This window comes from Leptosomus discolor, chromosome 7 (genome assembly GCF_034619465.1).
Source record: "Leptosomus discolor isolate bLepDis1 chromosome 7, bLepDis1.hap2, whole genome shotgun sequence".
NCBI lineage: Eukaryota > Metazoa > Chordata > Aves > Leptosomiformes > Leptosomidae > Leptosomus > Leptosomus discolor.
Genome location: NC_141397.1, coordinates 29,827,495 through 29,840,852, shown reverse-complemented (window position 1 = coordinate 29,840,852; position 13,358 = coordinate 29,827,495). Strand labels below are relative to the sequence as shown.

The window sequence follows — 13,358 nt, the reverse complement described above, 5'->3', positions numbered from 1 at the left end:
ATCATGCAAAGGCCAATCATCTTCCACTTACACCTTTTCCGTACTTCAGGTAACATGGAAAAAAGATCTTTACTTGAAAAAAATTTGAAGACCACAATCCACACTTGGTTTACACTAACAAAGCTCTCTTAAAATCTGATCTATGCTGGTATTTACCTAATGACTGATTTTACTGTTTTACATGTTTTCCCCTTTCCACATTGTAATAAATAGTTTGACACTAATAAATCAACATTCAAGTTTAATTAATTTTGCTTTTGCAGTTACCCCATCACCCATTTGTATATTTGTATCGAAGCTGCTTCCATGGACACGTGCGGGGTGAGCCTCGGCTCTTGCTTCTTGAGTGTTTTTTCATTAAAAAAACCCCACACAAACTCAAAACCCCCTATCTCTACCAAGAAAACCCCACTCCATTTAGAAGAAAACTCCACTCTTCCCGTTGAAGCCTGATTATATCTATCTACAAGGCCTAATGAGAGTAGAAATAAGTTCTCAGTCTGCAATCACCTCACTGCTGTCATAAACAGTGCATGCATGTTTTATGTTACATCCTAGGCATTGACCCAACTGGTCTGGGATGTGGTACCATGCCACAATAAACGGTGCTGTTCTACCAGTTTTTAGGCAGGCAACTGTGTTTTGAACTCCTGCAAGAAGGAACCGGGCCTTGCACAGAGGCAAGAAAGCTGCCACAATTCAAGGCAGCCCATTCCACAGGGGCCCATCAGTAAGCCACAGCCTTATCAGGAGCTGTCAACAAACATCACCTTATGTCCGGGCACATAAAGGCCTCCCATCTAGCCTGGAGCTGAGAGCTCTGCAGGAGCTAAAAATCAGCTCAGGAGTGCCATACACCCACAGGCCAGGCAAACATCCCCACCTATAAGCATACAGCAAAGCCACTGCCTGCAAAGGAGCAAGATGTTACAAATACATCAGTGTTGTCCCTACATCTGTGCAAGGCAGCAGGTCTGACCTTCTCCTGAATTCACAACTGTTGTCCCATAATCCCTCCCCACAGTTTTCTCCCTCCCCTTCAAGAGCCAGTAGTACTGTAGCTGCTTTCAACCAGTGCTTTGCAGACCAGCAAATTCCATGAATGGCTTTGAAAAGGTCTGTAAAAGCTAACTAAAAAGGCAAGACTACTACCATATAAGCCAAGGCTTACTGTTAAAGAGTCTACACCCCTTCAGAAAATATCTGTGGTCACGTTATGAACACTGTGCTCTGGGCAAAAAGTGTTTTCTTCCCAGTGATGCCATTTTCGTTCAATGTGAACCTCCAGGAAGTGATCATGAATTCACATCACAAAAGAAAACTCCCGGCACTAAAGCATCAACAAATGGTATAATCCCAGCCACAAATACAATCTCATAAAGATAAAATCAAATCCTTAATGACAAACAACTACAATTTTAGAACAGGTCTCACTAGGTCCTGTTTTAAGGCCTTCCAACCAGACACTTAAGCAGGTATCCAACTCTGTACCAGTAGGTATCCAACTCTGTACCAGTAATCACATGCAGCTTGTGGGACTTGATCACAGTTAGCCACTTGATTGAATAGCACCCAGCAAATCACACAGTCACATAAACTATGTGCTGGAGTTGCTTAATGAACTAGAAACAATAGAATATACGTGCAATGAGAAAAACTAAGGTAATTTATTTGAAAACCCCATCTTGATTTTTCAGACAGAAGGAAAGCTAAAGAGAGCAAAACAGTTTAAAGTGCATAACTGCATAGATACTTTTTTAGTGTGAAAATTACTAAAAACAACTTTTGCTTTATAAAAAAGTTTAGACTACATATAGAGAAACTGAAGCATCTTCAAAACCACAAGGCATTTGCATAGCAGAGAACTGCTGAGTTCAGTGAAACGCAACAACAAAAAGAACTGATCTATAAATGATTTTTTTAATGAGCTATTTAGAGCTTATAAAAGACCAGAACAAACAGTTCTGTGCTTCCCAGAGCATGGAGATCATTCAATTAGTATTAACAATAGCAAAGATTGATGCAACTAACAGATGCAGAAGTTGAAATTTCAAAAACATATTATTCAGCATACAGTTTCAAGAGAAAGTAAATGTTAAATGGACTCCTACCTCTCCTTAGTCTCCACTTAAAAACCAACAAAACAAAAAAACTACACACAGATGAATCGTAGGTGAAGGATCAGAAATAAAAATCCTGACTATAGAATCTATTAGCACTGGCATGAAAGAGGAAAAAAAAAAAAGATTTCTTTTAAATGAGCTCTGGTTGAAGAAAGCAACATTTTAAAATTAATAAATCACATTTTCTTGATTAAAATAAAATACTAGTAAGTTTTATTGAAAGTGTAAAAAAAACATACAGCTACTGAGAAATTTCTGTTTCAGCTTCATAACAACACAGGAACAGCTCTAAGGAATCCGTCGGGTTTTTTTTTAAAAAAAAAAATCAACAGAATATTCAGGTTAATAAAGAAACAAACTCCAAAGTTAGCCTGTATATACTATGTGAGATCTTGGTTCACTTATGTACAAGCCTTAATTGTATGGTCCTATACTATTGTTCTATCAAACTTCTGACTCATTTAATTAGTAGGTACCTACTGAATATTTACTATCAACTTATTTGGGAACACACAGCCCAAACACTCCATCGAATCTCGTAGAGAGTCCCTACCAGCCTTTATGTACATCATATGTCACACACATTGCACCTCTTGCCACCCTAAGTTCCTTTCAAAAGACACTTCCCTGAAACAAGGGTGATTCATCTGCCAGATTTCAACTTTCCACTCCAAAGAATGAAGGCACTGGGTTTCCCAGAAAGGGAAAGAAAAAAAAAAGCCCATCAACGTATTTTCCCATAACTTGTTCCTAGAAACAGATGAATCATTTTAATAGTGACTTTGAAAACAAATCACTTTTTGGCAATTCCATGACATGGAAAATTCAGTCAAAACAGTTAAAACTTTGGCAAAGTTATAAAAACTAAAATCTGACTCTGATAACAGACATATCAGACAACCTTAACTACAAATGACACTTCTACATCAAGTCTCTATCTTCTCTGAAGAAAGAATATATATCCACTGAAATATTAAATGCATTACACTGTATTTTCACAGCTTTACTAAGTCCAGGCAAAATTAAACTAAAATATTTCTTCTACAATTTATACAGGTTTTTTAATACTAGAACACATTTTCTTATATTATTCCTTAACTATAGCCTTTTCAACCAAGAACCTATGCTTTAATATGAATTACAACTTATCTGTTCTTTAATTCTATGTAATGAAGCCTGGTTGTATTTCATTGATTGTTTAGAAAACAGCACAGATTGAGTTCTCAGAGTGGCTTCTATTCATGCAAAGAACTGCAAGGATACTTGAAAAACACAGAACAATTTGAGCTGTAGGAGGTGCTCCCAGGTAGAGGAACTCCTCTGCTTAGTGAGAGAGCTCTGGGAGAAGGTTAGTATGTTAAGGAGTATCAGGGCATACAAGAGACAGACTACTGGAATCACACACTACCTTCCCCAGGACAAGTCCAACAGGCAGACAGGACACATGATATGGGGAATTCCCTATCCTCCCTCCACCTGGCTGAACACAGTGACTCAAGAGACAGGGGCAATGGCACAGTAGGCACGTCTTCTCTGTGACTACCTCACCTTCCCAGGTGGCCTTGAATAATACGTACGAGGCTCTGCAAGTAGAACCAAACAGTAACGGGGATGATGGTTCATCTAGGTTGAAGGTGTCACCGAGGTTAAGTTGGCCTATGCCCTGTGACAAAACTGCTTCCATAAAGAAAATAAACACAGTTCATTGTCATTGGAGAGTCCCTTCTGAAGAGAACAGATACCCCAATATGCAGAACGGACCCACTTCTTAGGGAAGTCTGCTGCCTCCCTGGGGTCCAGGTTAAAGATGTGAAGAGAAAGCTTCCTACCCTGGTACAGGCCTCACACTATTACTCATTATTGATTTTTCAGGTAAGCAGTGAAGAAGTTGAAACAAGAAGTCAGAGGGCAATCACGAGAGACTTCAGGGCCTTAGGACGACTAGTTAAGGGATCAGAAGCACAAGTAGTATTCTCCTCTATCCTTCCAGTTGCAGGAAATGATGAAGGAAGAAACAATAGGACCCATCAGATCAATAACTAGCTCCAAGCCTGATGTCACAGCAGAATTTTGGGTATTTTGATTGTGGGTCAGTCTACACAACACCAGGCCTGCTGACGACAGACAGGGTACACCTGTATCAAAGGGGGAAAATGATCTCTGCACAGGAGTTAGTAGGACTCATTGAAAGAGCTTTAAACTAGATTTGAAGGGAGAAAGAGATGAAACTAGGCTCAGTAGAGATAAGCCCAGGGGCAGCACACCAACATTTGAGGGACGGTGTGCTATCAAGGTCCTTTGGACTGCCGTCTCAGTGGAGGCAAGGGATGGAGATCCATGCAGCAGCAGTCACAAGGGTCATTGATGTGTTAGAAACCACAGAAGCACCTGAGAAGGGTGACAGGAATTAGGGCTTCTTCCCCTAGAAAGCTTGCAGGATCAAGAGCCCAACTGAAGTGCATCCACACAAATGCATGCAGCATGGGCAACAAACAGGAAAAACTGGATGCCATTGTGCAGCAGGAAAACTATGACATAGTTACCATCACAGAAACATGGTAGGATGACTCTCACAACTGGAGTGCTGCAACAGATGGCTATAAATTCTTCAGAAGGGATAGGCAAGGATGGAGAGGCAGGGGGGTAGCCCTGTATGTTAGGGAGTGTTTTGACTCTCTAGAGCTTGATGATGGTGATGAAAGGGTTGAGTGTTTACAAGTAAGAATTGTGGGAAGGCCAACAAGGCAGACATCATGGTGGGAGTCTGTTATAGACCACCTAACCAGGACAAAGAGGCCAATGAAATATTCTCTAAGCAGCTGGGAGAAGTCTCACAATTGCTAGCCCTTATGCTCGTGGGGGACTTCAACTTACTACACATCTGCTGGAAATATAATACAGCACAAAGGAAAGAGTCCAGGAGGTTCCTAGAGTGTGTGGAAGAGACCTTCCTGACACAGCTGGTGAGGGAGCCAACTAGGAAAGGCACACCACTGGACCCTTTTTTTGTGAACAGAGAAGGACTTGTGGGTGATGAGATGGTTGGAAGCTGTCTTCGGCATAACTATCATAAAATGAAGTTTATGAGGCCAGATGGGATCCATCCAAGGGTACTCAGGGAGCTGGCAGAAGTGCGCACCAAGTCACTTTCCAACATTTACCAGCAGTCCTGGGTAACCAGGGAGGTCCCAGTTGACTGGAAGTTAGCAAATGTGATGCTCATGTACAAAAAGGGCCAGAAGGAGGATCTGGGGAACTACAGGCCTGTCAGCCTGACCTTGGTGCCAGGGAAGGTTATGGAGCAGATCATCTTGGGTGTCATCATGTGGCACATACAGGACAACCAGGTGATCAGGCCCAGTCAGCATGGGTTTACAAAAGGCAGGTCCCGCTTGACTAATCTGATCTCCTTCTATGACAAAATTACTCACTTAGTGGATGAGGGAAAGGCTGTGGATGTTGCCTACCTGGACTTTAGTAAAGCCTTCAACAGTTTCCCAGTGCATTCTCCGGGAGCAACTGGCTGCTCATGGCTTGGAGAGGCGTACTCTTCGCTGGGTAAAAAACTGGCTGGCTGGGCCCAAAGAGTGGTAGTGAATGGAGTTCAATCCAGTTGGTGGCCGGTCACCAGTGGTGTTCCCCAGGGCTCAGTGTTGGGGACAGTTCTGTTTAATAGCTTTATTAATGATCTGGACAAGAGGAGTGCCCCCTCAATAAGTTTGCAGATCACACCACACTGGGCGGGAGTGTTGATCTGCTCAAGGGTAGAAAGGTTCTACAGAGGGATCTGGAGAGGCTGGATCGACGGGCCAAGGCCAACTGTATGAGGTTCAACAAGGCTAAGTGCTGGGTCCTGTATTCAAAGCCACAACAACCCCGTGCAGCGCTACAGGCTTGGGGATGAGTGGCTGGAAAGCTGCCCAGAAGAAAAGGAGCTGGGAGTGTTGGTCAACAGCCAGCATTGATACTTGCACAGAAAAAAAGCATTTTAAGTGTGTTTGTCTGCTCCTGACAATGTCATTTTCATCTTACCTGTGAAGAATTGTCCCTCCACAAAAATAAAAATAGTAATTTCAACAGCTTGTGCTGCAGCAGCGCAGGCAGGTAGATTTTTTCATTTGATATGTATGGAGGCATGTACAGAAATGAGCCACGTCTATTTGGTTGGGTGAGAAATGTGCAAATATTCCACCTCTATTATCACAGCCCACTTTGCTAACTTAACATTTTCCATTACATAAAATTGAAACCTCTTCCATCAAGTTACAGCCTTTTTCCTTGCTATTTACATAAATAAATAGCACATCAAGTGTTGAAAGGCCCTATCCAAATTTGACCAATTTACAGAATGACTTCTGAGTTTAGTGAGAGGGGTGAGCTTTTGGGGTACACTAAAGATGCTTATTCATCTACTAGTTGCTTAAATCATTTCCATTTCTTTTGAAATACACAGGTTATCCTTCTCCTAATACTTAGCATAATCCCAAAATATGATCTACCAGTAATAAACCACAAACACCTTGATTCCGTTTCCAGACTTACACCCTTACTCAAAGGTCATCTAAATAATAAACTCATTAAAAGAAATATCTTCCTTTGTCTTCAAACTCTCTCTGCTACCCACTCCAAACAACCATTTTATTTTTGCTATGTATTAAAGAGACAGATTTTTTCTGTCTCCTTCCTAGTCTTTCTCTAACTGATGACAGAGGTAGCTCAACACATGAAAATGAATCTGCAACACACTCAGGTTAGTTTTATTAGCACAAGAATAATAGCAGCAAAGACAAAAAGCCACAGAATTTACTGTCAGATAGCAGCTAAAGAAGAAATTCCCTTGCAGTATGGGTATGTACTCTGTTTACAGAGTAAATAAAGCCACTATTTAAACATAAGATCCAGTTGGATTATGGCCTACCAATGGCTTTTTGCATAACTAATCATTAGAAATCACAACACACATTCCACAGAGGCCAATATTAAATTGAGTTACTGTCATGTTAGTATGGTCTTCTGGTCTATTCAATAAAATTCTGGCTATTTAAAAGCCCGAGGGATAAGTTCTGTTCTTAGTTATACTGATGTCCTCAATGGAATATCAAAAATAGTAGCCAAGAAAAGTGTCTAATGCACAGTATATATTTAAAGAAATGTTCACATTAATGCAGATTTTACTATCTTTCTATATCAGAGCTATGTAATGAAAAAGACATCTCCATACAGTGCATACACAATTTTTTGACAGAGACTAATACAACGTTTTGCAAAGACGATGCTTTATAAGCTTGTAAAAAAGAACTGCTTATTCAAACCATACCCAAAACAAGACAACTGTGTAACAGTCCTCCTAGCTGGGCTCCAAAATCACCAGCAGCAATGACCTCTAAAAAAGCAGATCTTTTTGTATTCAGTCAACTCGCAATTCTCAGCAAGCAGAGGGGCAACAAAACAACAAAACACAGTCAAGACACTCAAATAGTATTTGACTTCCAAGATCAATGCTTCTTACACAACTGCTCAGGGATCCTATGATGCCATGTATATCCCTACAGGCAGTGTGTAACTGTTACCTGTTTCACCTATACTCAATAACTTGCAAAAGACATGTCATGAAAGCTCTGGATAGAAAGTACTAGAAGCACCATAAATAGGTAAGTCTTGGGAAAAAGTGATGCAGAAAAAAACCTAATAGTTTCTAACTTCACCATTATCTCAGTAAACTACCTGCCACACTAAAGCATAAAGACAGAATATAGAAAATAATTTATACCAATTTGCTAGGTTTTTCTAGGGTGACTTCAAAATTTTGAGAGGATTAAGAGTTTGCTGTGGTAGATACAAACTAAAACATAGTAATCAAAAGCAGAGAAGTGTCTGATGAACAATCATATAATACAAACAATATTAACCACATTATCCTGTCTGTGGAATCTGGGGAAAAAAATATACTCCAAAATTGCAGAAATGTTAAAATGTGAAATACTTCTTGTAGATTTTGAGTCCAAGAGAAACCACCTTTTTACAGTATTTGTTGGAGCCTGGTTGTAATTAAATACAGGAAGGTTATTAAAACTTCCAAGGGATTTTTTAAGCCACAACAGAAGAAAAGGCACAATTGCATAATTGGAACCAAATCCAAAACCCACTTCCTTCTTATTTACTAGCATCATTTAAAAGACACTATTTAGATGCTGAAAGATCTGGATCTGAAAACTGTAAATCATCTAGAAGTAAAAAATTTCAAAGGAATTGTATGACATGGGTTAAAAGTTTATAGATGAGAGATATAGAAAGTTAGTGCTCACTGCAAAACCACATCCTAGTGGTCACTGTATCTCTCATCAATAGAATCCTAGAATTCTATTTTGTTGTGGGGAAAGAAATCCTTTTTGGAGTAATTAGCTGCTCTAAAGCTATGAGGTAAAAGGGTTTGATATACAGAATTTGAAAGATGTCTTTTAAGATATTCTAAAAATAACTTTAGAGAACAGTATTTCACTTACCGTTTGGTCTTACCCAGACCAGTTAAATACTAAACAAGCTTGCCGGCCAGTGGAATATTTCTTTAAAATGCCTCAAATCATTTTCATTGGCAGTTGAATTCAGCTCAATGTTCTTTTTCATTAGCATATCTGTGCAGTAAATTAATAACAAAAGCATCCTCCAGCCCCCATGCCCCCTCCTCTCAGTAATTAAAATTCCTCTTGCATTTCTAGAAGTCATGCAGCACAGTGACAGCACACAGCACAGACATAGATGAACATGTACATGCTAGGGTTTTTCCTATAAAATAAACCAAGCAGAGTTCAGGGATTTCTAATTATTTCAGTGCTGGGTTTTCTTCCTTTCTGACATAGAAGTCATCAACACTCTCCAATGAAGACACACATAAGCCAGCTTCACAATTCTCAGTGCAGATGAAGGGATGAACAAAAGGTGTAAGCATGCCGCTATATTAACTCAGTGCATGAAATACTGTCAAAAGTTTCATACAGGTCCCTGCTGTCATAACACTATTAGGACGATGGTTCAGTAGCACTTGTGTTTTACACAGAGAAAGATACCTTTTTTCTCATTAAAAATTACTACACTCCAGTGAAACTCACACTGAAGGAAAAGTTATCATGATGCATCTGTTTGACCTTTAGATCCCTGCATTAACCAACTGCAACAAGAATGTAACAAACTGGAAGTTTACAGTTTTAGGTACCTAATTGTTTCAACAACATCCATGAGACTTCAAAAGGTCATTTTTTCAGCATTCATCACACATGAAGAGCTAGCTTTAGATATCTCCGATATGTAAAACCATCTCTTTGAAAGCGCAGATCTCTGAAGAACCTGATCGTATCACAGTAATTGTCTGATTTCTCTTCAAAAAACAACTTTACCACCAGAAGTACTGCAAGAGCAATTTAGCAATTTCTTTTTCTACATTCATTTTTAGCTTTGTACTACTTGTTCTTAGTACACTCACCCTTGAAGTCTTACAAGTAACTACCAGTTTTGCAAGAAGAAAATAAAGCGGGAAACTAGACATTCTCAGAGAGACTCAGCCATCAGTTACATTTTTCTTCATTCATTTTAACACATTTTTAAAATGGGATTAATCACATGGGTTTATTTTTGGTACCCCAGCATCTCATCCATAAATATTCTTTCCAATTTAATAAATGTTCTCATTACACTTGGGCCAACACCCTAAAGTTAATTTGTACTGAAGTAATAAGGTTGTCTACAACGTAATAGCTGTCTTCTGAATAACAGCTTATACCCATAGTCTATTCCAAAATACCAACTTACTTCAGTTTAATTTACCCAACATGGAAGTACTTAAAACCACATATTTTGCACTAAGACATACATTGTGCATGTATGGAATTAGCAACTTCTAGATAACTATAATTTGTTAACAAGCAGGGAACAAATTAAAGTTTAAAAGAAGTCACTAAACTGTTCACCATTTAGTACTTCTTCAGCTAAGCACATAGAAGTCAAACACCAGATCATGCTTTGTTTACTGACATCTACCCGTGCCTCCATTCCCTGTTCATGCCAGTGACTGGCCTAAAGGATGATGATGATGTGGAACTTCAGACGGAAATTTTGCAATACAAGAACACTTTTGTGCATAGCCAAAACTATCCTAACCAAGGAAAGAGTCTAAAGACAAATGAGGTGATAAAGGTGAAATAAAAGGAGTTACAACATCTAACTGCAACTCTTCTTACTATCAGCATTTGATAAATATCATATAATAACCAAGAAGGTTCCATTTTAAAAAGCCAAAAAAAGGGGAACAAAGAATCAAAAACTAACAGAATTACTCTGGAAATTAATAGAAGTTACCAGAAGTCCTTTTGATAAAATTAGAAACAAAAAAGGAGGAAAAGGAGAAACAAAAAATTAGGAAAAGCTGCCATAATATAAAAAAAGACACGTACAAAAAAATACTTCCATATATATACAAAATATTTAGTAAGAGTTTAACATACATTTTTCTAAACTGTTTATTACATTTTTTTCAAATATAGCCACAACGTTTACAAATATACATAAGTATGATGAAGAGTTCAGTCCTTACAAACATTTCTGAAACCAATGAAAAATTCTTTGTTGATTTAAGCAAGGGCTTCCCCTGTTTTCCAGATCTGATTTCAGTAGGTATTTAAACCAGAGCAGTAGGTATTAAAACAAGAGCAACCTCAATCATTACTCTCAACCATTATTATCATTCAATGATATAAGTGGGAAGGAACCTTTGGAGGTCATCTTGTCCAACCTCCTGCTCACATCAGGGCCACCTTTTTGCACAACAGGCACTCTACCATCTCTCAAATGTACTGACAGGTATGACATCAAGAAAAATACAATTTAATAAAGACAAAAATAAAAGAGCACTACATTTGATTAGTACAGCATACAGTTTTGATGCACATTTTAAAACATACACATAAATTCCTATGCACCATATACCCCATTGCTACCAGCAGGTATCTATACATCAGCAAGACAATGTATCATCTGATCATACGCAGCTCATACCAACATCGCCTTCTTCTTGTGAATTATAAATCATTGCACAATGGTGAGTAAAGATTCGAAAACAATTTAAAGTTCTCGTTATTCGTGGTATATGGTATACCTTTTATAATCAAAACATCTTTGTCTTCACAATTTTGATGAGATTTTTCTTCAATGTGCCTAGATAAAATGCTGCATCTTTAAGCTTAGTTTATTCTTTAATTCTCAGAGCCAAAAGGCAGACCTCCTGGATTACATTATTTTGACACTTGGGTGATACTTGATTACTCTGGGTGATTTTGCACAAGTCATTCAGTCACTCTGGTATTAATATTACCCAGTGCCAAGGCCTCCCTTCCAACAGTGGATTCACCATTTACGCTTGTCTACCTCAAATTATCTACCACAACTGTAACTTAGAATCTCTGGGATATTTTAAACCTTGATTAACCCTGTTTTCTGTTTTCAAAGAACATGGAGGTGCTTTGTAAAAAGTGAAAGCCAAACATAATGCAGTAGTAACTATAACCATGTCATATAAAAAGGTCACTACCAGACTGGCAGAAAAAAGAAAATGTCACTAATGCCATTATTGTCATTGTTATTGTTGTCATTAGTATTACTAAATAACTTGCATTAATTTCAGTCAAAACTGTATTCTTAAGTTCAAATATCTACACAACTAAAAGCAATTTTTTAAAACTCCTACCTGAGATGACAAGAGATTGCAGTCAATGTGCAGCCCTTTCCCAGTCTTATACCTCTGAAGTAAACCAGCCATAATCGCTCCATATGTAAACAACCCAGTAGCAAGATCTGTCATGGCTACTCCTGGTCTAACTGGCTCACCATCCTAAAAAAAAAAAAAAAAAAGAAGAAAACATATCAAAACAAACCATGAAAAACCAAACAAGAAAAAAAAAAGAGATGAAAACAAGCAGAGGCAAAACATTACTTGTTGTTATAGCACATTCTACACAAGACTCATCTGAAAAAGTGCTTAGGTGTTTCTGCATTGCAAACTGCAAGAAATAAGAGTACCTTTGAGTGAACTGAAGTAAAAAAAATTACCACTGAAAAACAGATATTCTTGCAGTATCTACACAACATTGTAACTTCACGATGCTGCAGACTACAAATTGTGAATGATTTATTATGCTACTTTTTGCCCTAGTAACATAACGCTTCAACTCATCAATGCAAAAAGAGGAGAATCTGTTAGACACAAAAGAATCCAGTGAAAACTGTATTTCATTATGCCTAGAAGCCAAAGGTCTAAAGGATTTCCACAGTATGCTAATCTGGGTGCATGTGTGTTTGAAAGGCAAAACTATATTGCTTTGCTCTTCTCACTCTTTTTCTCTCTCCTTTTCTGGCCCTCCCTTGGCCAAATCTCAGTTTTGTATTTTCAAGTATACACACTCCAGGCTTCTAGAGGGAAAACAACTTTGTTTTGTAAACACACACGCGCACACTACACATGTAAACACATGCACACTCTTCATCTCCTGACCAATAACCATTGGAAACTTCTTGGTTCAAATGTCCTTTTACCGTATGTCATCCCTTTTTCTGGCATCAAGGGAGAATCTCCATTTTACATCATGTGTTCCAGATCTTTCCTAATTGTTGGCACAAAACACGGCCCCTCCACAATCAATGGCAAATGAACTTATTTCAGTGAAGGTAGGCTTTTACCATAGAAGTCTAAAAGTGCTGCTTCTGAGACATTCTCCCATTTCCTACTCTGAAAAGTTTGAGGTCAGATGCCCAGATTCTGACAGCAACAGCTCGCCCTCAAGTACAGCCCACAAATAGCATTACAAAGCTAATGGGACTGTTTCAGAGTTTTAGCACCTGAGTAAGCCTATCATAAACCAACTTAAAATTATTATAATTGATAATTAATAACTGTTTGTTAAAGTACCCATAAATGCCTTTAAACTAATCTAATATAAATTCAATAAAATCAAATTTACAGAATTACTATAATTAGCCACATCTTAATTACTAAGCATAATCACACTGTAAGATTGCAAAGGAGTTATGTTTACTGATAATTATAAAAAAAACTCAGTGTCTTGGCTTCACATAAAAAAATTTAAAACTTATCTTCACCATGTTTTTCTTTTGCACTCCAACAGGATTTACCTAAGTCTGATATCAAACCATATATAAACTAAAAAATATTTTAAGAAAAAGAATATCACA

The 13,358-nt window shown here is 38.2% G+C and overlaps 1 protein-coding gene across 1 annotated transcript in view; it reads right to left on the bottom strand.

Annotated features, from left to right (window-relative positions):
* SUGCT (succinyl-CoA:glutarate-CoA transferase) overlaps positions 1-13,358 on the bottom strand; it is a 327,908-nt gene that overhangs the window by 269,756 nt on the left and 44,794 nt on the right. Inside the window, exon 8 of the mRNA XM_086468093.1 lies at positions 11,857-12,000. Coding sequence (XP_086324219.1) covers positions 11,857-12,000 — 144 coding nt within the window. The remainder of the gene's footprint in view (positions 1-11,856; positions 12,001-13,358) is intronic.